Raw genomic sequence first — 26,310 nt, 5'->3', positions numbered from 1 at the left:
ATTAATTATATGTGGTATAATTAATTTTTTACTTAATTATATATGATATAATTACTATAATGTAATGATACATTATTTGAGAAGAAATAAATATTTGAATTTGACTCAAATATTAATTATGTGAATTGGATTCATATAATTAAGTATAGTATAAATAGGATTTATATTAGATATCATGCATTGTTGAGAGAATGAAAACTATAGGTTATAATGTATTTGATACAATATTAAACTATAGGTTATGTGCTATATTAGATAAAACATATAGTTTAATATATATTATATGATAAGGTAGTTATCATGTAAATATATATGAAATGGTTTTTGAAATAATTTTTAACTTGTTTTGAAAATGTTTTTGGGAGGGAGTTGTAACTCCTTCCCCCTATTTCTCTCTATTAATGCGTGTGTGTGGTGGTGTGGAAGGTATGCTCTTCCAATTCCAAAAAGACAAAAGTTTTTCTGAAAAAAAAAAAAAAAAAAAACAATTTTCCTTTCAATCTCTTCCTCTCTTCCAAAAATCTAAAAGCTCACAACTTCTTAGTGATTTTCATCCCAAAAGAGAATACAGGAGATCCTTATTGTGGTGGTATTCATTTGGATCACTTTTTCGTTAATGATTGTTTGTGACAAAACTTGAGAAGAGAATTGGTTTTCGAGAAGAAAAGTTCAAGGGTAAGTATTTTCTCACCTTAATTTTCTCTTTTCCATTTATAATTGCATGCTGTAAGTTTGTGACTATGCATAATGTTTGTATTCTGTAATTTTGATTATGTGAAAATAAAACTTGGATCGATCTCCACGCTTCCACTCAAGGACCTTCACAAGTTTCTTTAATTACTTAAACATTATCCACATGTATGTCTCAACATACATGTTTAAGTTTCATAAAATAACCTTGAATCTTAGTTTATTAGATTGAATTAATGCAGTCTAAATATTAGTAAAATACCACTTATTTTATTAGATATATAATTTATCTTTACAAACTACAAGATACACTCAATTTAGAAAACTCCAATAAAGTCACCTATGGTCATCCTAGTGAAAAGTTAGTTTCTACAAGTAATGATGTTATACTGAGAAACTAATCATTTTGTGGTTCGGTCTTATATAAAGTCTTTATACAGGATACCCTCACTCACATGTCTTCACATGAACAATATGGATCATATCATCTGTAACACTTGTGACTCATGTAATAGTTACAAAGTAGTCCGCATCCACAGTGTCATTAGGATAAGGCACCCAACCTTAACCATATGTTGCAAACCTTTTAGGTTATTGCTTGAACATTATCTACTTTATATTATTCAAACTTTATAACTCCGAAGGGATTTATTCAAACTTTATATTATTTAAGCAATATGTCAAATCTAATTTAATATATGATTAAATAATATTAATTAATTAATAATTAGATATCAAATATTCAATTTAATTTGAATCATATTAAAAAACAACATCTCACATAACCTATGGTTTTAATATGAATCTCATTCATATAAATTTTAACCTATAGTTTTAATATGAATCTTATTCATATTAATTTAATATTTGAATCTTATTCAAATATATATTTCTCATGTAACCTGTAGTTCCAATATGAATCTCATTCACATTAATTATAACTTATAGAATTTATATAAATCATAATCATATAATTAATATTTGAATCTTATTCAAATATATTTATCTCATATTTTATATAGTAATAATTAAAAATCATATTTATAATTAACTATATATTATAATGTATCAATATAGCTTATATGATTTGAATCTTATTCAAATATTTATTTTTCTTATATACATAGTATTAATTATAATCATATTTATGATTAACTATATATCATCATGTATCAATAAATATTATAATTTATATTAATCACATTAATACAAGTTATACCTTTATTTTCTTTAAATAATTAGAACAATTCAAATTATTTCAAAATTATTTGTTCCTTATTTTAGCCCTTTGTGAGCTAGCAATGGGACCTAATAGACCTACAAATTAGAAGCTCCAATAGTACAAGATTAATTAATTAAACTATTTAATTAAATTAATTAATATTCATTAACTACATGTCACTCCACTAAAGACCTAGATTCACATTGTAGATATATTTCTGTGCCCATGGATATAACCAATCAACAGTAAGTTGACCCTTCACGAATCACTTGTAATAACAACTGAGTCAATTTATCGTTTCACCCTTGTATTACAACTAACTCCTTAAGTACCATTGATCCCCTAATGAATGAACAGTTTATAGTGACATGTGCATCAGTCGGTCGGTGTCAGTTTTGGGAAAAAACTGGCACCATCGGTCGTTTTTTTTTTTTTTTTTTTTTTTTTTTTTTTTTTTTTTTTGAAGCAAAACCAAAGTGAATAAAAATAAAAGATGAATTGATGAAGTGTTATTGTTCAGTTAACATAATTTGCAACTTTTTTAAATTTAAATCAATCTTTTTTTTTATGAAAAAATTTAAATAATCATGTAGTGGGCTTGGAATTTAGGAAATGTAAAAAAGAAAATAATATATTAATATTGAGGCAATAGGCTTGGGCCAGGGCTTACTTTTATACTTATTTTTTAGAAAAAAAATTAAAAAAATAATATTTGTATATATTGGTCGGTCGGTCGGTTTTCCAAATTTTTTTATATGAAAATCGAAAACCAATTGATTGAGTCCTATCACTAACCGATGACTTCAATTTGATCGATTTCGATCAATCGGATCAATTTTCAGTGTCTTTATGCTCACTCCTAGTTTATAGTCTAATTATAGACTAATCTCTCCCGGGCCAGTGAGAGAGTAAGGCTTCATTGTTCAATACTCGGAATAAGCTCTTAAGGAAACAATTCATCTACTTACCCTAAAGATGGGAAAGAGTGAATTCCATCTTGTGAAGTTATGTTCCCAATTCCTTACTCGGACAAATCCCCAAAATGTTAGGTTTATTAAGTCGATGAACTTGACCACCCTCACCCATACAGATCAAATGATTGCCCTTATAGACAAGAGTTCATAATTCACTCAGGATTAAGGTCGAGTCACCTATGGTCATCCTATGAAATGTTGATCTCTTCAATCAACGTTATTATAAAGAGAGACTAATCATTTCGCGGTCCAGTCTTATACAAACTCTTTGTATAGGATACCTCCATTCACATGTCTCCACATGAACGATTAGGATCAAACCGTTGTAACACTTTACAACTATTGTAACAATTACAAAGTGGGTCATATCTGTAGTATCACCAACACCCAACTTTATCTATATACTACAAACCATTTAGGTTATTACTTAAACATATCTATTTGTATGTCAACCGCATACATTTTTAAATTACATAATAACCTTGAATCTTTCTTTAATAGATTAGTGCATAAAATAATTAACCATTATTTCAAATAACATATTACTAAGAGGCTTTTGAGCATACATTTCAACAATCTCCCACTTGCACTAAAGCCAGTGAGACACAAGTCGGTGAGACATGTATCCTAGGACATATTCTATATCCAACACTCATTAAAACAAAAATGTAAAAAAAGAATACAAATAATTAATGGAAAGGGTATAATAGACATTTAACAAAAAAAAATGAAAGGGAAAGATTCCCTCTATATAACACCTTTTATATATAGTATAGATAGATATAAATGTGAGGATTAAAAGTCGGGAATAAAAGACCAAAAATGATATTTTAGGAGGAAAAACAAAAATTGGCAAAAATTATCCTCAAAATAATTAAAGGAAATCCTTTTTATCTTAAGCAGATTTTGGCTCATGAACTTTACTCATCGCTCACATTTGTTGTAAAAAAAACTAGTTAAGGGCGTTATATTGTCAACTAAAAGGGTTGAGTTTTTTTTTCCAAACATTTAAATCCTCATTTCTCACATTTGAATTCTTACTCCCAGTGGGAATTCTAGTGTATTATTCTATTTATTCTCCACTAATGGCATTTGTTTCTTTTTCTTCCCTTTCTTTCTTTCTTTTTTGAGTGTGAAATTGTTATATCACTATTCCTTATCGATAATTTGAAAAAAAAAAAAAAAAAAAAAACCTTGGATAGAGTGAAATTGCCCCATCGGTTTGGAATTTTTAAAAATTAAATACAAGTGGGGTACGGAAATTTGAATCTCCAACCTCATCAATTATCGTTGTACTATGCTTATATTGACATGTTGGTTTGAAATCAACTGAATCCTCAAAATCTAGTCGTTTATTTTCATTATGAATCTTTATCTTTCAATCTACCCTCTAATTATTTCTCTAATCCTTGTTTTTTTATCAGGAAAGGAAAAGCAAGGAAAAGAGAGAAAGAAGAGCAATCAAGTAAATCACAAAGGAGGGCATAATATCAATGTGTATGATACAGTTGATGTATTTACCAGTAATCCCCACAAGAGCATTTCCCATCTTTAAAGTGATGAAAACGTTTATTATCTCTAACAATCAACTCTCTCCCAACAATTTTTGACATGATCTTGATTGCATTGTGGCAGTCGCCACAGATTCGAAGATTCTTGATGATCCTCAACGTCGTTCTTGCCGGTGTACTGATCAATCCATAAGCAATGGCCAGCCGCTCGCTATGGTATTGCAAAGCCTGCTGTTTAGCCTCTTCATCAATGTCATGTAGCACATATCTTGTATCTGGAACATAGCCTGCTTCTCTTATTTGTCCATTCAATCCTTTCAACTTCCCTTCACCCTTTTCTTTATAAGGCATTGCACATCTAAACTCCCTCACCCTGTCCTTCTCCTCCAACATGTTTGTGCTTGAATCCTTCCTCCGTGGAGGCAGTGGTGGTTTGATAGTCGTGGCCATCGTGGACGGATCGAGAGAGAACATCAACTCCTCAGCTCGATCTTCAAGCTCCATGTTTCCATGGAGTCGAGCGTAGTTTCTAAGGGCATCCCAAAGTTTGGCTGTGGGATTGATGGGCATTTTCTCAATGAACTCCTCAGCTTCAATCAAATGACCAAATTTCCCAAGAACATCAACAACTCCCAAATAATGCTCAATTTCAGGACTGATTCCATATTCATTTTCCATTATGTTAAAGTAAAACAAACCTTCCTCGACAGCTTCAGCTATAGCACAAGCTGCTAAAACCACCAGAAATGTTTCTGGATTTGGCTGCAAACCAACATTCTTCATTTGCTCAAACAATGCCAACCCATCATCTCCTTCCCCATTATCTCCATACCCTTTGATCATCAAGTTCCAAGTCCTAGTATCCCTGTCAGGCATTTTATCAAACACCTTACGTGCATCTTTCATACAGCCACAAGTTGAATACACTTCAATCAACTTATTGTTCAATTCCACATCACCACGAAAATTCGTCCCCTTCAACACCCCATTCACCCTTCTTCCAGCCTCAAGCAACTTCAAATTACAACAAGAATTCAACAAAGCAGTAAAAACACCATAATCGACATTAGCACCTTGGCCAATATATTCCAGAGCATCAATGACCTTACCCTCCTCGCAGAGAGCCATTAAATCCACCGTCGACGGAAGACTATAAACTGAATCGCTCGTTTGGTTCTGAGATTTGGAGAGAGTGTTCGCGGTGCTTTGGTCGTCGTACTGGCGGACGGCCTTCCGAAAGCGGGAATTGGAGAGGGCATTGGTGCACAAAGGCGTCGATCGGAAGGATTTGGCGGTCGGAAAGTGAATCGGGAGGCTTCGAGATTTGAAATTGGCAGTGATAACGCTGTTTCCAGCGGCATGAGGAGGAATGGATGAAGACATTGCTGTCCAGTTTTTGTTATCATAAAAAGGATAATTCGTGAGAAAATCCTCTGAATGTGAGAAAGATATACAATAAAAAGGGTTTTAAAAAAAATGCTTTTTCGAAAAATTATGTAGTGAGAAATAAAAATGTTGAAGCGAAAAATCCTCTTACAAACTACAAAGAGATTAGAAAAAACAAAAAGATTGTGAAGGAAAACAATTGAAAGTAAGAAAAAACTTGAGAGAGTTTATGAAACGCATTTAGAAATAAGCTAGGAAGTGAGGAAAATGAAAAATTAAAATAAGAAATAAAAAGGGATTTTTAAAAGGAATAATTTGTCTTACAGAAAGGGATATTTTTAAGAGAAAATCCTCTGAATGTGAGGAAAATATACAATAAAAGGGGATTTTTTTTAAAAAAAAAAGAGTTTTTTTTTTTCAAAAAATTATGTAGTGAGAAATAAAAATGTTGAAGTGAAAAGTCCTTAGAAAGAGATAAAAAATTATGTAAGAAAACGTTTGAAATCTAGAGTTTATTAAAAAAAAAAAACATTTAGAAATAGACTAGGAAGTGAGAAAAATGATAAATTAGAGTAAGAATTAAAGGTTTTTGGTTTTAGCTATAAAAGAAGTTTTTAGAACAAACATTATTTGGAAGTGAAAAAATGGGAACGGTTTTTCTTTTAATAAAGAATTTTTGGGAACTCTTACCTTTGAGGGCGGTCCTTTGATTATTATGGATGAGAGTGGCTAGATTGCCAACTCAACAAGCTTACCTTTTTGGGGACTTGTCTGATCTGGGAGCTGGGAACTCAATCCACAAGATGGAATTCACTTCTTTCCCGAAGCAGGGATAAGTAGAGAGATAACTCCTTTAAGGGCTAATTTCTGGGCTTGAACATAGTGGCCACAACTTCTCTTTGGAAGAGAGGACTCAATCATAGTAGGACTATGACTTATGTTGATTAGAGGGATCAGTGGTAATTAAGGAGTTAGATGTAACTACAGGGGCATAATGGTTATTGGCCCAGCTGTACTTACGAGCGATCTGTGAAGGGTTGTCGCACTACTGATTGGTTAAGATGGACACATAATATATCTGTGGAAAGAAGAGTTCAGCTATCGGTCTTTAGTGGAGTGCCTGACAGTTAACGAATGGTGGATCTCGTGACTAAAGAGTTTAATCAGTTATTCACGTATCGTTGGAGCTTCGAGCTACAGGTCCATAAGGTCCCCTTGGTAGCTTAATGGAAATGTTCAAATTAACAAGAGGTATTTTGATTATATATGATATGATCAGTATAGTGTATGAGATACATCTATTGGAGGATTAATGTAAATGAGATTTACATTAAGTACCATGGAATAGAAAAAGAACTATGGTTTATATGTTTCATGAGATGAAATATTAAAACTATAGGTTATAAATATAGTATGATAAGTTGGTTATCATTTATATTTATAATAATATTAATTATTGGATAATTAAATTCTTTTCTCTAATAACCAATTAAGTGGGAGGTTATTGGTGGTTCATGGTAACCGTGAGATAAAAAGGAAAATGGTTTTCCTCATTTTAGTAAGTTTTGGAAAATTTTGTTTTGAGATTTCTCTCGGAAAAATAATCTCACGGAACGGATGTTGTCAAGTAAATACTGATTTACTAAGCGATAGCTTGAGCGAGCTAAAAGATCGTGTAGTGTTTTGTAAGCGACAGACACGATACTAAGCGATGAGCTAAATTATTACTTAGCTTTTGCTAGATGATCGCTTGGCTTTTGCTAAATGATTGGGCATCGACCTATACAATAGGTTCAGTTTTCTTGCACTTGCCCAATCGTGTACACGATTGGTGAATCCTCCATTCTTTTGCCTCAAATCCAAGTCCACACAGAGCCCACCCTCTGGATTCTCACACTGAGAATACTAAGGTAGCCTTCTTGGTGGTGTTATACTTAATTGATGCTGTCGAGGTTCTGTAGAGGCTGTTCGTGCTGTTGAGGTGTTCATGACCGAGGCGATCGCTGAGGACAAGTGCACGGTTTTCGTGCTGCAGAGCTGTCGTGTTGTTCGAGCGTTCGAGGTTAGTGTGTTTGAGCGTTCGTGGGCAAGAACCGTGGAGACGAGTCTACAAATGTTCGTAGCATTTTCCTTGTTCATTTGTAGTTATCATGTTGTAATTTCTATATTGAATGCATAACCATTTGTCTCTGTTTACGACTGTAATTTGTAATATTCATACATGATTATAATTTGGAATGATCTATTCCACTGCTCATGGAAATCCTCGAGTTCGATTTCCTTCAAATGGTATCAGAGCTAGGTTGTTCTGATATTCAAAATTACAAGTCTGTTTTGAACTTCTTTTTAAAATCGCAGTGGGTTTCTGCATTTGTGGTTAATTGTTTTCTGCATTTATGGATGAAGTTGATGAATGTTTTGAGTTTATTGCCTTTAGTTAAAGGTTTCTGTAATTACAAAGTGTTAATTGTAAAGGCCCCTGTGTTTTTGGGCGTAATTAACTTTGCAATCGAGTCGTTCGTAATGAATTTTCGGAGCATGGAGATGCAGTTCTCAATGAAGATCAAAACCAAACGTTGGTCGTATCGTGTAGCCTCAGGTAATCGATTGTTGGGATTTAAATAAGCGATCGTTTAGATTTTTCTAAATGATCGTGTAGTATTTACTAAACGATCGTTTAGCTAATGCTAAGCGATGGGGTAAATCATTCACTCAATCGTGTAGCATTGGTTACCAAATCGGGTAGGCGCTAGAGATAGACGATTGTAGTGGGATCATGTGATGCTCATCGTTTAGTAAAAGGCACACACTAGACGATCGTGTAGTTAGCAAGCCTCATCACTTAGTTACTACCTACACGATCGTGCGTATACGATACAGAGGCGCTAGCTAAGTGATCGATTAGGCGATGGTGCTTTGCAGCATCGTAGTCGTTTAGACGATCTCGGAAGGCGGGCGTTGCGTGGAGCGCGTTAAGCGATCATGTACCTCAGGCTTCATTGCTTAGTAAAAGGTACACGATCGTGTAGTAATAGCTACACGAATTTTTAGATTTTTCTAAACGATCGTGTAGTAATTGCTAAACGATCATTTAGCTCTAAGAGCGTTGGTAAGCGATAGAGCAAAGCGTTTGTTTTATCGTGTAGACAATTACAAGGAGTTTAGTACACGATGGTTGGAGATGCAATACTTTGCTCAAGCAGTTCAAGACCCGATTCGCCTGTTTGAACCGGAGACTCCTTGTCTTTGTAATAGTTAGCTTTCCTTTTGTGATTTTAAGGCAATTTTACCCGGTTCATCAACATTTGTTGTTTGTACATGTGATGTATGGTGCTTATATGCCAAAGTGTTTGACATATAGTTTAAAACCCACCTTAGGTTGTGCAATTATTCATGCATCATGTATTATTAAATGTTATAATCGGGCATGAAGAAATTACTTGAAAGCATGTGCATGCATCATGAAATATAAGAGTTATATTTTGCATGCAGTGAGCATTATCATGCATCATCCTTTTATTATAAGTGTTATAGTATAAGGGTGAATGGAAGCATGTTTTGCTTGTTTCATTGTTGTTTTGTATAAGTGTTATATAAAAGAAGTATCAATGAAAGAAAAATGCATTGAGCATGACACTTAGACTGTTTATAATTGTTATGAATGCCTTGCATATGTTAGCTTAGCATTGTGGTGTTGGTTTCCGTTTATAAGTTTTATGAAGGACATTAGACATAAAATCAATAAGACAGAGTTGCATAAGGACTTAGGGTGAACTTAAGTTTTTTTTAAAAGGGTTTTAAAATTGGATTGAGATAGACCTAAGTTCAAGTGGTTCTAAAGAGTTTAGCAACCTAGATTAATCTTTTAAAATTGGTTGAATAAGATTAAATAGGTTGGAATAAAAGATTAAATTTGTTTTTAGTCTATCTATAAGGGACCTTTTGTCTAAGGCGGGTTCTGGCTAGGCTGGGGTACTTAAGTTGACGGAAACGTAACACCCCTACCTGTGAACCTACCTGAAAAAGTGAATTAGATAGATTTCAACAAGTATGCGACGTTTTGGTCAAAGACTCCGTTAAAGAGTTTAATAGATGATGATCAAAAGTGTTTAACTATCCAAGGTAAACGTTATTTTTGGGCAAACCTAAAAGTCACTTAGTTAAAATCCTTAGCCGTGTTTTTTCTAAGTAAGCTAAACCCTAGGTTACAAAATACTCAGTGGGAGGAAGAGATGTATCTGATATGTCTATGATTCCACTCACGTTTCTCCCTGTATGTTCACACCGTGAGATTTATGCTTGGCCTAGTGGTGCCCTGTGAGCATCCCCCTTCAGACGGTGTTTGCATGAGTCAATATCAAGGTGGATGGAGAGAGTGTTTATAGTAAGTGGGTGAAGGGTGCATGTCAACACGTCCAATAGTCTCTGTCATTGGTTCACACTGTGAGATCATTTTGTACTCCCTCGTGTCGCCTTTGAGCGTCCCCCTTCGGATGGGTTTTCTGCAATTGGTCAAGATCAAGGTGAACTCAAGAAATGGATAGGGTCGCTTTAGGGTTTGCCTCAATCAGATTTTTTCCCTTTGGATTGGCTTTTCGGGGCGGACCTCTAAGGCCTAAAATGGTGGGTCACATTTACGGGAGATTGTTAAGTAAGTTAATGATCTCTTGGCCAAATCAATGATGGCTAGTCGTTATAGGAGCAAGAGTTGTTCTGGTATTAATGACTGATTGAGATCTTCTTAATTCAGAGGAGGGATAACTGACCTCCCTTTGACGGATTTCGTCCTAAACTTTGAACCGTCATTGCGAAACTAGATGTCACACGGGGTTCATATTAGTTTTGAACCTTATTGGATGTTGTTTTGTTTTACAACGGGTATTTGCTTAAAACCTAACATAGGTCAATGTGTTTTTCTTTTCAGTAATTCGTTAGTATTTCTATTTAAAGCTTTTAAAATGACCAACTACTTACAGTGGAAAGAATCGTGTGAAACATCTTTTGTGACAAACGACCTCGATCCTACTACTCTCCAAAAGAGGAGACAAGACAGTAAATCTGATTTATTGGTCTTGGAGACATGTCTGGTAGAGAATGATGATTCTACCTGGATCCTTGATTCAGGTACTACTCTCCAAAAAAGGAGACAAGTCACTTAGTTAAAATCCTTAGTTGTGTTTTTTCTAAGTAAGCTAAACCCTAGGTTATAAAATACTCAGTGGGAGGAAGAAGCATATCAGATATGTCTATGATTCCACTCATGTTTCTCCCTGTATGTTCACATCGTGATATTCATGCTTGGCCTCGAGATGCCCAGGATGCATCCTCCTTTGGATGGTGTTTGTATGAGTCAATATCAAGGTGGACGGAGAGAGTATTTATAGTAAGTGGATGAAGGGTGTGTGTCAACACGTCCTATGGTCTCTGTCATTAGTTCACACTGTGAGATCATTCTGTATGCCCTCGTGTCGCCTTCGGAGCATCCCCCTTCGGATGGGTTTTGTGCAGTTGGTCAATATCAAGGTGAACTCTATAAATGGATAGGGTCGCTTTAGGTTTTGCCCCAATCGGATTTTTTCCCTTTGGATTGGCCTTTTGGGACGGACCTTTAGGGCTTAAAATGGCAGGTCACACTTATGGGAGCTTATTAAGTAAGTTAATGATCTCTTGGCCAGATCAATGATGACTTGTCGTTATAGGAACAAGAGTTGTTCTGGTATTAATGACTGGTTGAGAACTTCTCAATTCAGAGTCTCAATTCAGAGAAGGGATAACTGACCTCCCTTCGGCGGCTTTTGTCCTAAACCTTTGAAGCGTCATTGCGAAACCAAATGTCACACGGGGTTCACGTTAGTTTTGCTAAAACCTTATTGGATGTTGTTTTGTTTTACAATGGGTATTTGCTTAAAACCTAACGTAGGTCAATGTGTTTTTCTTTTTAGCAACTCGTTAGTATTTTTGTTTAAAGTTTTTAAAAATGACCGATTATTTACAGTGGAAAGATTCGTGTGAAACGAATTTTTTGGCAAACGACCTCCATCCCACTACTCTCCAAAAGAGGAGACAAGACAGTAAATATGATTTATTGGTCTTGGAGACATGTCTGGTAGAGAATGATGATTCTGTCTGGATTCTTGATTCAGGTGCTACCAATCATGTCAGTTCCTCTTACCAAGGATTTAGTTCCTAGCAAACGTTGCTACAGGGAGAGATGACTCTTTGAGTTGGTACTGGTGAGGTTATTTCAGCTATTGTTGTAGGCAGGCTGAAGTTATTTGTTGACAAGAAACGTTATTGGATCCTTGATTCAGGTGCTAACAATCATGTCAATTCCTCTTACCAAGGATTTAGTTCCTAGCAAACGTTGCCACAGGGAGAGATGACTCTTCGAGTTGGTACTGGTGAGGTTGTTTCAACCGTTGTTGTAGGCAGGCTGAAGTTATTTATTGACAAGAAACATTATATGTTACTAGATAATGTTTTTGTAGTTCTTCATATTAAAAGGAAGTTAATCTCGGTTTCTTGTCTCATTGAATAAAAGTCTTGTTTAACACTGAAATGTTCAGTACGTCAACAACAGCTAAAAGACCAAAGGTTTCTCCTAAGAAAAACGCCCATCTTTGGCATCTAAGGTGTTGGGGTTGATGCCTTAAAGTCTCATGTCCTGTAGTTTGTAAACAGTTTGTACGAACGCTTGTGTTGTTAATATATGATATTTACTTCACATCTTGTATTTTTGCTTAGTTGCTTGTTTTATTTGTTTTACCATAAACCAATAAACATCAAATCCCTGGTTATCTGTATGTGACTCAAGCATGTACGTGGTGACATATAAGTAGATCATGTCTTGAGTGATAACCAAAATGGTCTGTCCTATATGGATATAGGAGAGAAACCTTATCCTGGTAACGCTACGGATATGGTCCATTTTGTGGAATGGTCACAAGTGTTATGACTTGTCACATATGGTCTGATCTTGATCATTCATGTTGGGGACATGTAAGCGGGGACGTCCTATACAAAGAGTTTGTATAAGACCTGACCACGAAGTGTTAACGTCTCGTTATACAACACTGTTCATGACAGAAGCTTCATTTCACTAGGATGACCATAGGTAATATGACCTCAATCCTGAGTGAGTTGGGAACTCCTACCATTAAGGGCAGGGACTGTTATTTGTATAGGTGGGAGTGGCCAGGTCGCCAATTCAAACAACCATTTTGGGATTTGTCTGATTTGGGAGTTGGAACTCAGCTACAAAAGATGGAATTCACTCCTTCCCGAGGCAGGGGTAAGTAGATAGATAGCTCTCGTAAAGGCTGATTCTGGGGCTTGAACGATGTGGCGTCACACATCTTCTCTTGGCTTGAGAGGTGTTCACACATAGTTGAACTATGTTGTATTGTTCATTAGAGGAATCAGTGGTATTTAAGGAGTGAGATGTAACTACAAGGGAAAAACAGTAATTTGGCCCAGCTGTACTATGAGCATCTGTGAAGGGTCATCGTACTCATGATTGTTATATCTGATGGACACAGAAATATATCTGTGGTAAAAAGAGTTTAGCTGTTGGTCTTTAGTGGAATGTCTGACAGTTAACGGATGGTGGATCTCGTGGCTAAAGAGTTTAGTCAGCTATTCACAGACCGTTGGAGTTTCGAGCCATAGGTCCATTAGGTCCCTTGGGTAGCTTGGATAAAGTCGAGAAACAATGTTTGGGTTAATTTGAAATGTTCAAATTGACAAGAGGAAGTTCAATTATATATGATATAATTGGACTGGTTAATTATATATGATATAATTGGCTAAATGTATGAGATACATTATTTGGAGGAAATCAGATATTAAATGATGATTTATATCAAGTAGAGGAGAAAATATTATAGTAGATATGTGATATCAAACTATAGGTTAAAAATATAATATGATTATATTTATTATTAATTAATTTGTTAATTATATGATAATTAAACCAATTTTTTCATGTTCGGACGTGGGTTAGTGGGGCAGCGTTGGTTATTGTAACCAATGAATTAAAATGAAAATAATTTTCATTTTGAATTAGTAGTCCGGAAAAAGATAGAAGAGCGCGCGTTGGTAGAATAGTAAGCGGTCGCTTAAGTATTTTGAGAGCCTATACGATAGTTATTCTCCGCCTAAACGATCATCTACCTCATACCTAAATGATCGCACACTCTACACGATCAGATAGCTTCCCTAAACGATCGTAGTGTGTGCCGAGTTTGCTAAATGATTGTATACCTTTTCCTAAACGATCATTTAGTAAAACCTATACGATCGTGTAGCTTCTCCTAAACGATAAGCATCATGCTATGCGATAGCGCCTTTTTCCTTTCACTTGTTTATTGCCTACACGATTTGGTCTTCCTCCTTCCTCTATCAAATTCACCAAAGACCACGCTTTGGGTTCTCACACCGAGAATACCTAGAGCTCTTTTCTGGTGGCGTCATTCCCGTTGCGTTCGTGATCTTGTGGTTGTACGTGCTGCTACAGTCACACTTCTGTTGGGTGTTGGTAGATCGCGTGGAGGTTTCCGCTGCGTTGAGTTTCGAAGATTGAAGATTGTCTTCAATTGTTATGGCACACTCTCCCTTGTTATATCTTGTTCATAGCATGCCGATAATTATTGTATGCTTACATAACTATGCGTGTGAATGTATATTGTGTATTTCGATCACGGTGAGATTGGAGCAATCTGAATGTGCTCATGGAACTCTTTGATAAGAGATCCTTCATAAGGTTAGGTCACATTAATCTTAATAGGATTGAGAAGTTGGTGAAAATGGACTTTTAAAGAGTTTAGAAAAAAATTCCTTGCCGGTATGTGAATCATGCCTCGAAGGCAAGATGACCAAACGACCTTTTACTGGAAAAGGTTACAGAGCCAAGGAAGCCTTAGAGCTTGTACATTTAGACCTCTGTGGTTCGATGAATGTTAGTGCTCGGGTGGGTATGAATATTTCATCTCTTTCATAAATGATTATTCAAGGTTCGGGTATCTCTACCTAATGCAACGTAAGTCTAAAGCTCTTGACAAGTTCAAGGAGTATAAGGCTGAAGTTGAAAACTTGTTAGGTAAGAAGATAAAAACACTATGATCTGATCGTGATGGAGAGTAGATGGACCTCTAATTCCAGAATTATATGATAGAACATGGGATCGTGTCCCAACTCTCATGGTGTATCAGAAAGGAGAAACAGAACCTTGATGGACATGGTTCGGTCTATGATGAGTTATGTTCATCTTCTAGACTTGTTTTGGGATTTTGTAGTGGAGACTACATGTTATATCCTGAATAATGTTCCCTCGAAAAGTATTTCTGACACACCTTTGGAGTTATGGAGAGGCCATAAAGGTAATTTACGCTATTTTAGGATTTTGGGTTGTCTGGCACATGTGCTAGTGACTAATCCAAAGAAGTTGGAACCGCATTCGACGGTTTGCCTTTTTGTAGGCTACCCCAAGGAAACGAGAGGTGGATACTTCTATGATCTGAGTGAGAACAAAGTGTTTGTTTCTACAAATGTTATCTTATTGGAAGAGGACCACATAAAGGATCATAAGCCACAGAGTAAGCTCGTTTTACGTGAGATCTTTAGTGAGACTGATACTGCTGAAGGTTCAACAAGAGTTGTTGAATAGGTCGACAGATCAACAAGAGTTGTTGAGATCGATACGTCTAGTCAACCAGCTAAAGATTTAAGACTGCCTCGACGTAATGAGAGGGTTATGAACCCACTGGATCACTACATGGGTTTGACTGAAGTCCAAAATGTCATTACGAATGATGGAGTCGAGAATCCATTGTCTTTTAAGAAAATAATGGAGGATGTTGACAAAGATGAATGGGTTAAGGCCATGAACCAGAAAATGGAGTTTATGTACTTCAATAACGTCTAGGAGCTTGTTGATCCACCTGATGAAGTAAGACCTATTGGGTGTAAGTGAATCTATAAGCGAAAGAGAGGTGTAGATGGAAAGGTGCAAACCTTTAAGGCTAGACTCGTGGCAAAGAGTTATACCCAGGTTGAGGGAGTTGGCTATGAGGAAACTTTCTCACCTGTTGTCATGGTCAAGTCTATCAAGATTCTCCTGTCCATAGCCACATTTTATGATTATGAAATATGGAAAATGGACGTCAAGACTGCCTTTCTTAATGGTAATCTTGAGAAGACCATCTACGTGACTCAACCAGAGGGGTTCATAGTTCTAGATCAAGAGCAAAGAATTTACAAGCTTAATAGGTCCATTTATGAGCTGAAACAAGCATCAAGATCTTGGAACATCAGATTTGACACTGTTGTCAAGTCGTTTGGCTTTAATCAGAACGTTGAATATGCCAAACAATGGGAGAAAGCGATGGTAAATAGGCAATATTACGTTTGAATATGCCAAACTAAAAAGAAAAATTGCGATCGCTAACGCTCATCGCATGAAAGCAGTTAAATTAAGTTATTCTGTGCAAGAACAATACGATAGCACGTTTTGAGTTTGCGATTCAAGGGTACCTCAAAGATGATCCCATGATGACCTTACATAAAGGCGGTGGCCTAATGTAATAACACATGATGGGACGTAAAGTCGATAACGGTCAAATTAGAAATTCAGTTGACGATCGTTGAAGACCATACCATTGCAAATACATTAAACTTCTGGTGACTATCAGACGGTGCAACAGGGTATGGAAATTAATGTTGCCCATCCACCAATCATTAGTGAGAGAACTATTTTGTTTGGAAGTCTATACATACCCAATACTACCAAACTATGAGGACTTAGGAGAAGAGAGACTAAGCGAAGCAGACCAAGCAGAGGAAAGGGAATTCTTGAGAAGAAATTAATTTTTGGAGAAGTTGAGAGACTGTTGAAAATAGCAGGGAGGAGAGACACCAAACCCTTGCGAGAGCAAGAGTTTACAACTTGGGAAAGAATTGAAGTGATAAGAGTAGTGTAAACGCCAGAGGAAGCAAGACATTACTTACCTGGCTTAATACTTACACCATTTATTATTTTGTACTTAAACACTTTATTTGCAAGAATGGAAACTTCATTTCAATTTATGTTCAGTCTTTTCACACCATACATGAGTAGCTAAATTTGTGAATGGGTTGAGAAGAATTTAGCTAGCATGACTTAAGCTATGCACTTTATGCGATCATCTTGTCTTATGTATGCTTCATTCATCATTTGGAGTACTTGAGAGAGTAGTCTAAAGACAGAATCTAGGCTTGAGAGAGTTGGATTAGATCGCATAAGCAAAAGTGGAGACTTAGAAATAAGTTATATCTTGTGCATTCCATACACATTGCATGCGTCCTAGACATAGGAAATGTGTCATTATGCATTGAGAAATTTAGGGCTTAATATTTGTGTATAACATGATCGCATGACTTATATAATATCTTAAGAAATGCTAGCAAAACCTCTTCTCAACCCCTTTATCGCATATTTGTTACAACACCACCCTTTCGTCACTGTGTATTTAATTCCATCGCATTAGAAAATAAAAGTTAAATCACCATCTACTTCTTAATTACCATCGTATAGGATCAGAGAGTCTGCCGCATATCTATTTAGTAATCCCTGCGTTCGACCCTGGACTTACCAGGACTCTAAGAAGGCTTATACTTGGGCTTTGTTAGGAAAACTTGCATGATCAACGCATCCACACATCCTTTCATCGCATGATAAATCATCGCATCAGTCGTATCCATAGTATCAACAGGATAAGGCACCCAACCTTATCCATATACTACAGCACAAACACCGCACACTGGAACTCTGCGATAGCCTCAGTCACGAACACTCCAATAGCATGAACGACCTTCACATAACCTCGACGCCATCATGACACAACCAAGAAGGTTACCTTGGTATTCTCAGTGTGAGAATCCAGAGGGTGGGCTCTGTTCGAACTTGGTTTGAGGCAGAAGAAGGAGGAATGAATAATCGTGTACATGATTGGGCAAGTGGGAGATGACAGGAACCTATCGCATAGGTCGATGCCCAATTGTTTAGCTAAAGCTAAGTGATCGTCTAGCAAAAGCTAACCAATTGTTTAGTTCATCATTAGCTTGGTGTCTGTCGCCTACAAAATACTACATGATCGTTTACTAAAACACGCTTTCGTTTAGTAAATCAGTATTCACTTGACAACCGCCATGAGTTTCCTTTTTGAGAGAAAAAACTCAAAACAATTTTTCAACATTTGTAAAAACTTACTAAAATTAGGAAAACAATTTTCCTTTTAACTCATGGTTACCATGAACCACCAATAACCTCCCACTCAATTGGTTATTAGAGAAAAAGAATTAATTATCCAATAATTAATATTATTATAAATATAAATGATAACCAACTTATCATACTATATTTATAACCTATATTTTTAATATTTCATCTCATGAAACATATAAACCATAGNCTTCGGAGAACGAAGGACTACAAGCTCATGTATGGAGATAAGGATTTGATCCTTACAGGATACACAGACTCTGACTTTCAGAATGATCGAGATTCCCGCAAATCGACATCGGGATCAGTGTTTACTCTAAATGAAGGGGTTGTAGTCTGGCGAAGCATCAAGCAAGGATGCATCGCAGACTCCACTATAGAAGCCGAATACGTAACCGTTTGTGAAGCAGCTAAGGAGGCTGTTTGGCTGAGGAAGTTCCTTTTAGATTTGGAAGTTATTCCAAATATGAATTTGCCTATCACTCTTTATTATGATAACAACGGAGATCTGAAAAATTCAAAGGAGCCTCGGAGTCATCGTCAGAGTAAGCACATCAAACGGAAATATCACCTGATCAGGGAGATTGTGCACCACGGTGATGTGATAGTCATGAAGACAACATCAAAGCACAACGTTGCTGATCCCTTTACAAAGGCTCTCACGACTAAAGTGTTCGAGGGTCATCTGGAGAGTTTGGGTCTGCGGGACATGCGACATCTTGTCTAGGGTAAGTGGGAGATGATACTGAGGTATGCCCTAGTTTATTGTATATTGTACATTTTTATATTGTATTGTACCTTAGTCTCCCGTGTCATTAGGACAAGTGGGAGATTGTTGGGATTGGTGTCCTAATTCTCCCGGAGTCTCGTTATTTTGTAAAGATACACATTGTTTGATGAATAAAATAAATGTTATTTAATTCTGGCATTTACTCATATCCAATAAACAAAGCTCTATGATTATTTTATGTGAACTTAAACATGTATATGTGATATACAAGTGGATCATGACTTAAGTGATAACCTAAATAGGTATGTAGTATAAGGATTAAGGTGGGATACCTGATCCTAGTGACACTACGGATATGGCCTGCTTTGTAGAGGTTTGCAAGTATTGTAAACTACTACAGATAGTAGATTCTAACAATTAATGTAGAGACGTGCGAGCGGGGGTGTCCTATACAAAGAGTTTGTATAAGACCTGGACCACGAGATGACTAGATTCTGTATATAACGCCATTGATACTAGAGACTTATATCTCACTTAAATGACCATAGGTGACACTACCTCAATTCTAAGTGTTTTGGGAACTCTTGCCTTTGAGGGCGGTCCTTTGATTAGTATGGGTGACAGTGGCTAGATTGCCAATTTAACAAGCTTACCTTTTTGGGGACTTGTCTGATCTGGGAGCTGGGAACTCAATCCACAAGATGGAATTCACTTCTTTCCCGAAGCAGGGATAAGTAGAGAGATTGCTCTCTTAAGGGCTGATTCCGAGGCTTGAACATAGTGGCCACCACTTCTCTTTGGAAGAGAGAACTCAGTCATAATAAGACTATGACTTATGTTCATTAGAAGGATCAGTGGTACTTAAGGAGTTAGATGTAACTATAGAGGCATAACGGTTATTGGTCCAACTGTACTTACGAGTGATCTGTGAAAGGTTGTCGCACTGCGGATTGGTTAAGATGGACACATAATATAATTGTGGTAAGGAGAGTTTAGCTGTCGGTCTTTAGTAGAGTGCCTGGCAGTTAATGGATGGTGGATCCCGTGACTAAAGAGTTTAGTCAGTTATTCACATACCATTGAAGCTTCGAGCTACAGGTCTATAAGGTCCCCTTGGTAGCTCAATGGATTTAGTTGAGGATTAGTTCTTGGTGTTAATTTGAAATGTTCAAGTTGACAAGAGGTATTTTGATTATATATGATATGATCTGTATGGTGTATGAGATACATTTAGTGGAGGATTAATGTAAATGAGATTTACATTAAGTATCATGGAATAGAAAAAGAACTATGATTTATATGTTTCATGAGATGAAATATTAAAACTATAGGTTATAAATATAGTATGATAAGTTGATTATCATTTATATTTATAGTATATTTAATTATTAGATAATTAATTTCTTTTCTCTAATAACAATTGAGTGGAAGGTTATTGGTAGTTCATAGTAACCGTGAGATAAAAAGAAAAATGGTTTCCTAATTTTAGTAAGTTTGGGCAAAATTTGTTTTGAAGATTTCTCTCGGAAAAGAATCTCATGTAACAGAAGTAGCCTTCTTGGTGGTGTCATACTTAACTGGACTCATCAAGGTTCTATGGAGGTTCCGTTCGTGTTTTTGGGGTGTTCATGACCGAGGTGATCGCTGAGGACGAGTGTGCGGTGTTCGTGCTGCAGAGCGGTCGTGTTGTTCGAGCGTTCGAGGTTGCTGTGTTCGAGCGTTCGTGAGTAAGAAGCGTGTGGAAACGACTCTATAAATGTTCGTAGCATTTTGCTTATTCATTTATAGATATCATGTTTAATTTCTATACTGAATGCATAACCATTTGTCTCTATTTACGACTGTAATTTGTAATGTTCATACATGATTGTAATTTGGAATGATTTATTATGTTGCTCATGGAAATCCTCGAGTTCGATTTCCTTCAGCAACATCTTCTCTCTTCCCCCTCATCATTTTTGTCTCATTTCTTGTCTGATTGAACACTATGCTTAAATATGGTTTCAGTCTTCCTTCTTTTTTTACTTCTCCAACTTTAGATATGGTTTTGGTGCCGTCTTCAGGTCTGGTTTCGCGTTTCTTCATCTCTATCAGTTTTATCACAGTCTGATGAAGAAGAATGGATTTTGATTAGGTTACTTTCACTGTGTTGTTTATAGTGTTATGTTCATTCTTGGATTAATTATTTGTCCATTTTCTAAATTAGGTTCCATTGTTTGTCCATTTTGGTCACTGTCTGTCAATTGTTAGTCACTTTTGGCCTCTGTTTGTCTATTGGTTGGCCATTTCCATAAATTTTGGTAACTGTTTGTCCATTGTTTGTTCATTTCAGTCTCTGTTTGTCCATTTATTGTCCATTTTGTAACTTTTGGCCTCTATTTGACCATTGTTTATTGTATATTGATTGAAAGTGGTTGTTAAGTATTGTTTACTATATTCATCATTAGCATATCCCTTTTTCAGATGGTTTATTGTATACTTATTGATAGTGGTTGTTAGTTACTATTTATTGGGTAGGTTTTATGTCAAAATCATTGACTTTTATTTATATGTGCATCTCACATAAAAAATTTCATGGGCCAATAGTTCACACAACTATATATTTGTGTCTCACTTTCCTTCAACTTAAGCCAAACTCATTCCATCTACTTGCTTAATGCAATTGGTATCTCATTTCTCTTGTCTCCAATATTTTTTTTATTCTGTGTTTCCATGAACTTTGCATCTTTTTAGTTTCTATTGTCTCTATTGTTCGTCTTTAATTTTCAATTCTTCTTTCTTGAATGAAATAATTTACCATTGTTTTTCTATGATTTAAAATCAATTGTTGGTCGTTCTATGTACATTGTTGATTTCCCATTTATCATTATTCATGATAATATCTAAAATTCAAGTTTCAATGAATGAATTTCATAACTTTGAGGCTGGACCCTATTCCATTCAATTTTTTTTTTTTTTTTTTTTTGCACTTTATAATTATGCTCTTACTTGCCTTCAAGTATAAGGACAAACACATGCCATCTACTTCATAAATGCAAATGGTATGTCTTCTCCCTCTTTATACATTTTTTTTTATTACGGGTGTTAATGAGTGCCTCCCTATTATAACTTCTTAAGTATAATACTAACGTTATTTATTGTAACTTGTTTTAGGGTTGGTCTTATTACCAATCAGCCAGATCAAACACTGTTTATCAATTTTCTCTTACTAAGGTGATAATTATCTGTCTTTATTATCGTCTATGTAGTCCTTTTCGGGGTTTAGGTTACACATTTTTCTTTATCTTACTTATATTTGTTGCTAATCATTACTTTTTGTGTGCTCTTGTCAGGGTGGACTATTAGCATACTCGAGCATTGCATGAGGTTCATTAGCATGAATCTATAGTAATTTGGATGAATATTCATATATTATTAATTATAGTTGTTTGTATGATGGAAATAGTAATATAAGTTTGTTTCGTATTTATAGCTATTTGAAAGAATTTATAGCTGTTTGGATGAATTTATAGTCGGATGACTGTTTTGTAAATCCTGTTTATGTTTGGATGAAAAACATTATTTTATACTTGTGGCTATGTTTGGATGAATGACTGTAATATTATTTTTTTTAAAAAAGTAATACAAAAATCAGTGTAAAAAAAACAGTTTGCTATGGACAAAAATCAGTTTTGTAAGTCTCCAAAAAGGGAGCAGTGTTGTTAACATGAAAAGAAAGATTACCAGGAAAAAAGAAACAATGTTTTTTGAAAATTAAGAATGTGAACACTACTTTCACTTCCAAATTTCTTTCTTTATTATCTACTTTCACCAATGATTTAAAAAACCAAGACAAAATTTGAGAACTAGAAAAAGTAGCTTTCAAAAAATGGTTTTTATTTTTGAAATTTGACTAAGAATTCAACTATTACACTAAAGTTTGAAATTTTGGATTAATTAAAATAGTTGTACTTAACAAAATATTTGTTTGAAATCTTAGAATTATGGATTAATTAAAATAAGTCTTAAATTCAAATCAAAACCAACCAAATCCATAAATTAATGGATAATTAGACAACAAGAAATTAGAACTTCTGTATAATTTAAAATCTACAATGATTTAAAAAACAAGGCAAAATCAGAGAACTAAATAAAGTAGCTTTCAAAAAAATGGTTTTTATTTTTGGAATTTGACTAAGAATTCAACTATTGTACTAAAGCTGTTTGAAAATTTGGATTAATTAAAATAGTTTGTACCTAACAAAGGACCCAACAGATTAAAATAGTTCTAGAATAATATGAAAGAAAGAAGAGGAAAAAAAAATAGTTTTTTAAGAAAAGAGTCCTAATCAATAATGTATAAAAAGAACAATTTAATTCGTTTCTAGAATGACATAAAAAAAAAAGTCAATTTGTTGGATTTGTTTTAAAAAATATAGTACCAATTGACAGTGTATTTGTTTTTAAAATAACGTAAAAAAATAACATAAAAAATCGGTATTGTAATTATTTTATGATCTAAAATTTCTCTTTTAGGGCCAGCTCCAATTTTTTTAGTACATAATGGACCCATAGGAGGATAGAAAATACATCACACGATAATAGACATCGTATTAGACAATTGGCATACTTTCAACTCATTCATGAGTCCAACTTATGTTGTCGTCAAAGTACAAGAATGGATAGAAGATGTTTTGCCATTTTATGTCATTTACTTAAGACAATTGACAGATTAGTCAGAACTGAAGTTATAGATATAGAGGAGATGGTTGCCATGTTCTTACATATTTTAGCCCACAACGTTAAGAGTCGGGTAGTTCAAAGAGAATTTGTATGGTCTTGTGAGACTGTTTGTAGGCATTTCAACATCGTTTTATTAGTAGTGTTACGATTACACAACGTATTGTTAAAAAAACCTTTGTTGGTCACAAAATTGTGTACAGATCAACGATGGAAATGGTTTGAGGTACAGTTCAACTACACCAACATTAGTTCGACATGACTTATTTGTTAGATGAACATATGCTTATGAACATTTCTTATTTTGTTCCACCACAGAATTGTTTGGGTGTGTTAGATGACACGTACATCAAGGTAAATGTCAGTGCAACTGATCACCTAAGGTATAAGACGAGGAATGGTGAAATTGCAACTAATGTACTCGGTGTGTGCAATATAAATGGCGACTTTGTATTCCACTTATCAGGGTGGGAAGGTTCTGCAGTTGATTTTTGATTTCTCAAAGATGCAATATCATGACCTAACAGACTGAAGGTTTCAAAGGGTAACTAGCTATACATACTATCTCTCCCTATTCATTGTATTTCTAATATGAGGTTTGAAACGATTCGACATTCAACAAGATATTATTATCTATGTGATGTCGGGTACCCAAATGCATAGGATTTTTTTGGCTCCATATAGAGGCGAAAGATATCATATTTCAGAGTGGCGTGGAAGAGGTAATGCACCAACAACTCCACAAAAATTTTTTAACATGAAGCATTCTTCTGCATGGAATGTCATCGAGAGAACGTTCGGATTATTGAAAGGTAGATGGGAAATCTTGTGAGGAAAATCATACTACCCAGTGCAAATCTAATATCAAACCATCATGGCGTGTTACCTTCTGCACAATCTTATAATAGGGAGATGACTAACAGTGAATTGACCAAGGATTTGGATGAGATGGATTTAAGCTTTTCTACTACTGGGAATATGAGATCGATTATATTGAGAGTTCAAATGAATGGACCCAATGGAGGGATGAATTGGCGCAAAAGATGTTTACTAAATAGGAGTTGCGTAGCGTGTAGTGCCTTTATCTTTCTTTAATCAATTAGAACGCTTATTTTCTTTGTCGTGTGTTGTGAAATGATTTCATCCGGAACTCTCTCATTATGTTTACTATATTTTGTACTTCACTTTACCCATTAATTATGTTTCATATTTTTGTTTATTGTTTAATTGTATTAAAATGTGTACGTGTATACAGTAGAATGACAAGTTCCTCAAGAGCCCCAAAGCACACTTGGACTAAAGAGGAAGAAGCGAAGCTAGTCGAATGTTTGGTGGCGTTGGTCGCATTTGGTGGATGAAGATCAGACAATGGGATGTTTCGACCTGGGTACTTGGCACAACTACAACGTTTGATGGCTAAGAAGTTGCCCGATTGTAATATCCAAGGATCACCAACTATAGATGTCGAGTCAAATACCTGAAGAAAAAAAAACTTACCAAACGATCGCAAAAATGAGAGAACCGACTTGTAGTGGATTTGACTGGAATGAGGAATTCCAATGCATCTTTATAGAGCAAGAGTTATTTGATGGATGGGTAATGGAGTAATTTTGTCTAAATTGATTTACGAATATTGGTAACATAATCATAACATCCACTTCACCCTTCATGTAGAGTCATCCTACAGGAAAGAGAATTTTACACAAGTCGTTCCCATACTATGTTGATCTGGCCTACGTTTTTGGCAAGGATCGGACTATGGGAGGATGGCTAGAGACCTTTGCGAACGTCGGGTTTAATGTGCCAATCCATATGAATAATGGTGTTCCTATTCGTCACAAGATCCGAACATCCCCACGATGTTTAGACAGGACATGAGCATGTCACATGATGACATGCATGGAACACGTACTGGTCGAAGCACCAAAGGAGGAAATGCTTCGAGAGAAAGTAAGAGAAAGTGAAGTAGGAATCAATATAAAATGGCAGAGATTGTTAGGAATACGATGGAGTTCGCAAATGACCAATTGAAGGCGATTACAGGATGGCCGAAAGAGAAGCGTGCAACCAAAGTCAAACTATGTGCAGAAGTCATAAACTAACTCCAAGATATTCCTGAATTGCATAATTGACAGAGTGTAAAGCTTATAAAAGTCATATTTCGTAGGGTGTAAGATACATAGAGCTTCTTATCCGTTCCCACAACCCTGAAGTTGGACTATTGCAACCTCATCCTTGAAGAAAATATTTGATCAACACGTGTTTTGGACTACTTTTCAATAATGAACAATAATTACTTTGTTTCAATTATGCATTTAAGTTTGTAGTACATTTGGTATGTTTCTTGGTCATATTTTAATCATGCAATCATGAGTTAGTTATTTTGTCTTACATTTTTTTGTACTTAAAAAAATGAGGTTTATATATGAAACACATGAATTGCATCCGAAAGTAATGTACTTTTTTTTCTTTTGTGGCCATGTTAACCAAGGTACCTCCCAAAATGAAAAAAAAATGGTGATTAGCTTTTAGCATAAAATACAATCAAATTAATTTTGTATAAATTGGTGGAACATATATTCTTAATTATATTTTCAAAATATGATATTTCATATGCATAATTATTAGTATTATAAAAGATGGTAGTAGAAAAAGTTACACACTGTCTAAAATAATCTACATTTAAACTACAAACTATTATAATTCCGACTATAATAACCTGCACTCCAAACACGGACTACAATACTCTACACCCTAAACACAAACTATTATAAACAAAACTATAATAGTCCACACCCCAAAGACAGATTATAAAAATAGAC

The 26,310-nt window shown here is 35.3% G+C and overlaps 1 protein-coding gene across 1 annotated transcript; it reads right to left on the bottom strand.

Moving 5' to 3' along the window:
* Window positions 1-4,334: 4,334 nt before the first annotated feature.
* On the bottom strand, window positions 4,335-5,994 carry LOC120079061 (pentatricopeptide repeat-containing protein At2g15690, mitochondrial-like). The gene has a single exon (XM_039033253.1). The coding sequence runs from the start codon at window positions 5,778-5,780 to the stop codon at window positions 4,404-4,406; it is 1,377 nt and encodes a 458-aa protein (XP_038889181.1). The 5' UTR covers window positions 5,781-5,994; the 3' UTR covers window positions 4,335-4,403.
* Between the last annotated feature and the right edge of the window lie 20,316 nt (window positions 5,995-26,310).

Source organism: Benincasa hispida, chromosome 6 (genome assembly GCF_009727055.1).
Source record: "Benincasa hispida cultivar B227 chromosome 6, ASM972705v1, whole genome shotgun sequence".
NCBI lineage: Eukaryota > Viridiplantae > Streptophyta > Magnoliopsida > Cucurbitales > Cucurbitaceae > Benincasa > Benincasa hispida.
Note: the sequence above shows the minus strand (reverse complement) of the source record. Positions and strands in the feature narration are given on the sequence as shown.

Coding starts and splice junctions, on each gene's coding strand:
- LOC120079061 (XM_039033253.1), bottom strand. CDS start 5,780: ATGTCTTCATCCATTCCTCCTCATGCCGCTGGAAACAGCGTTATCACT.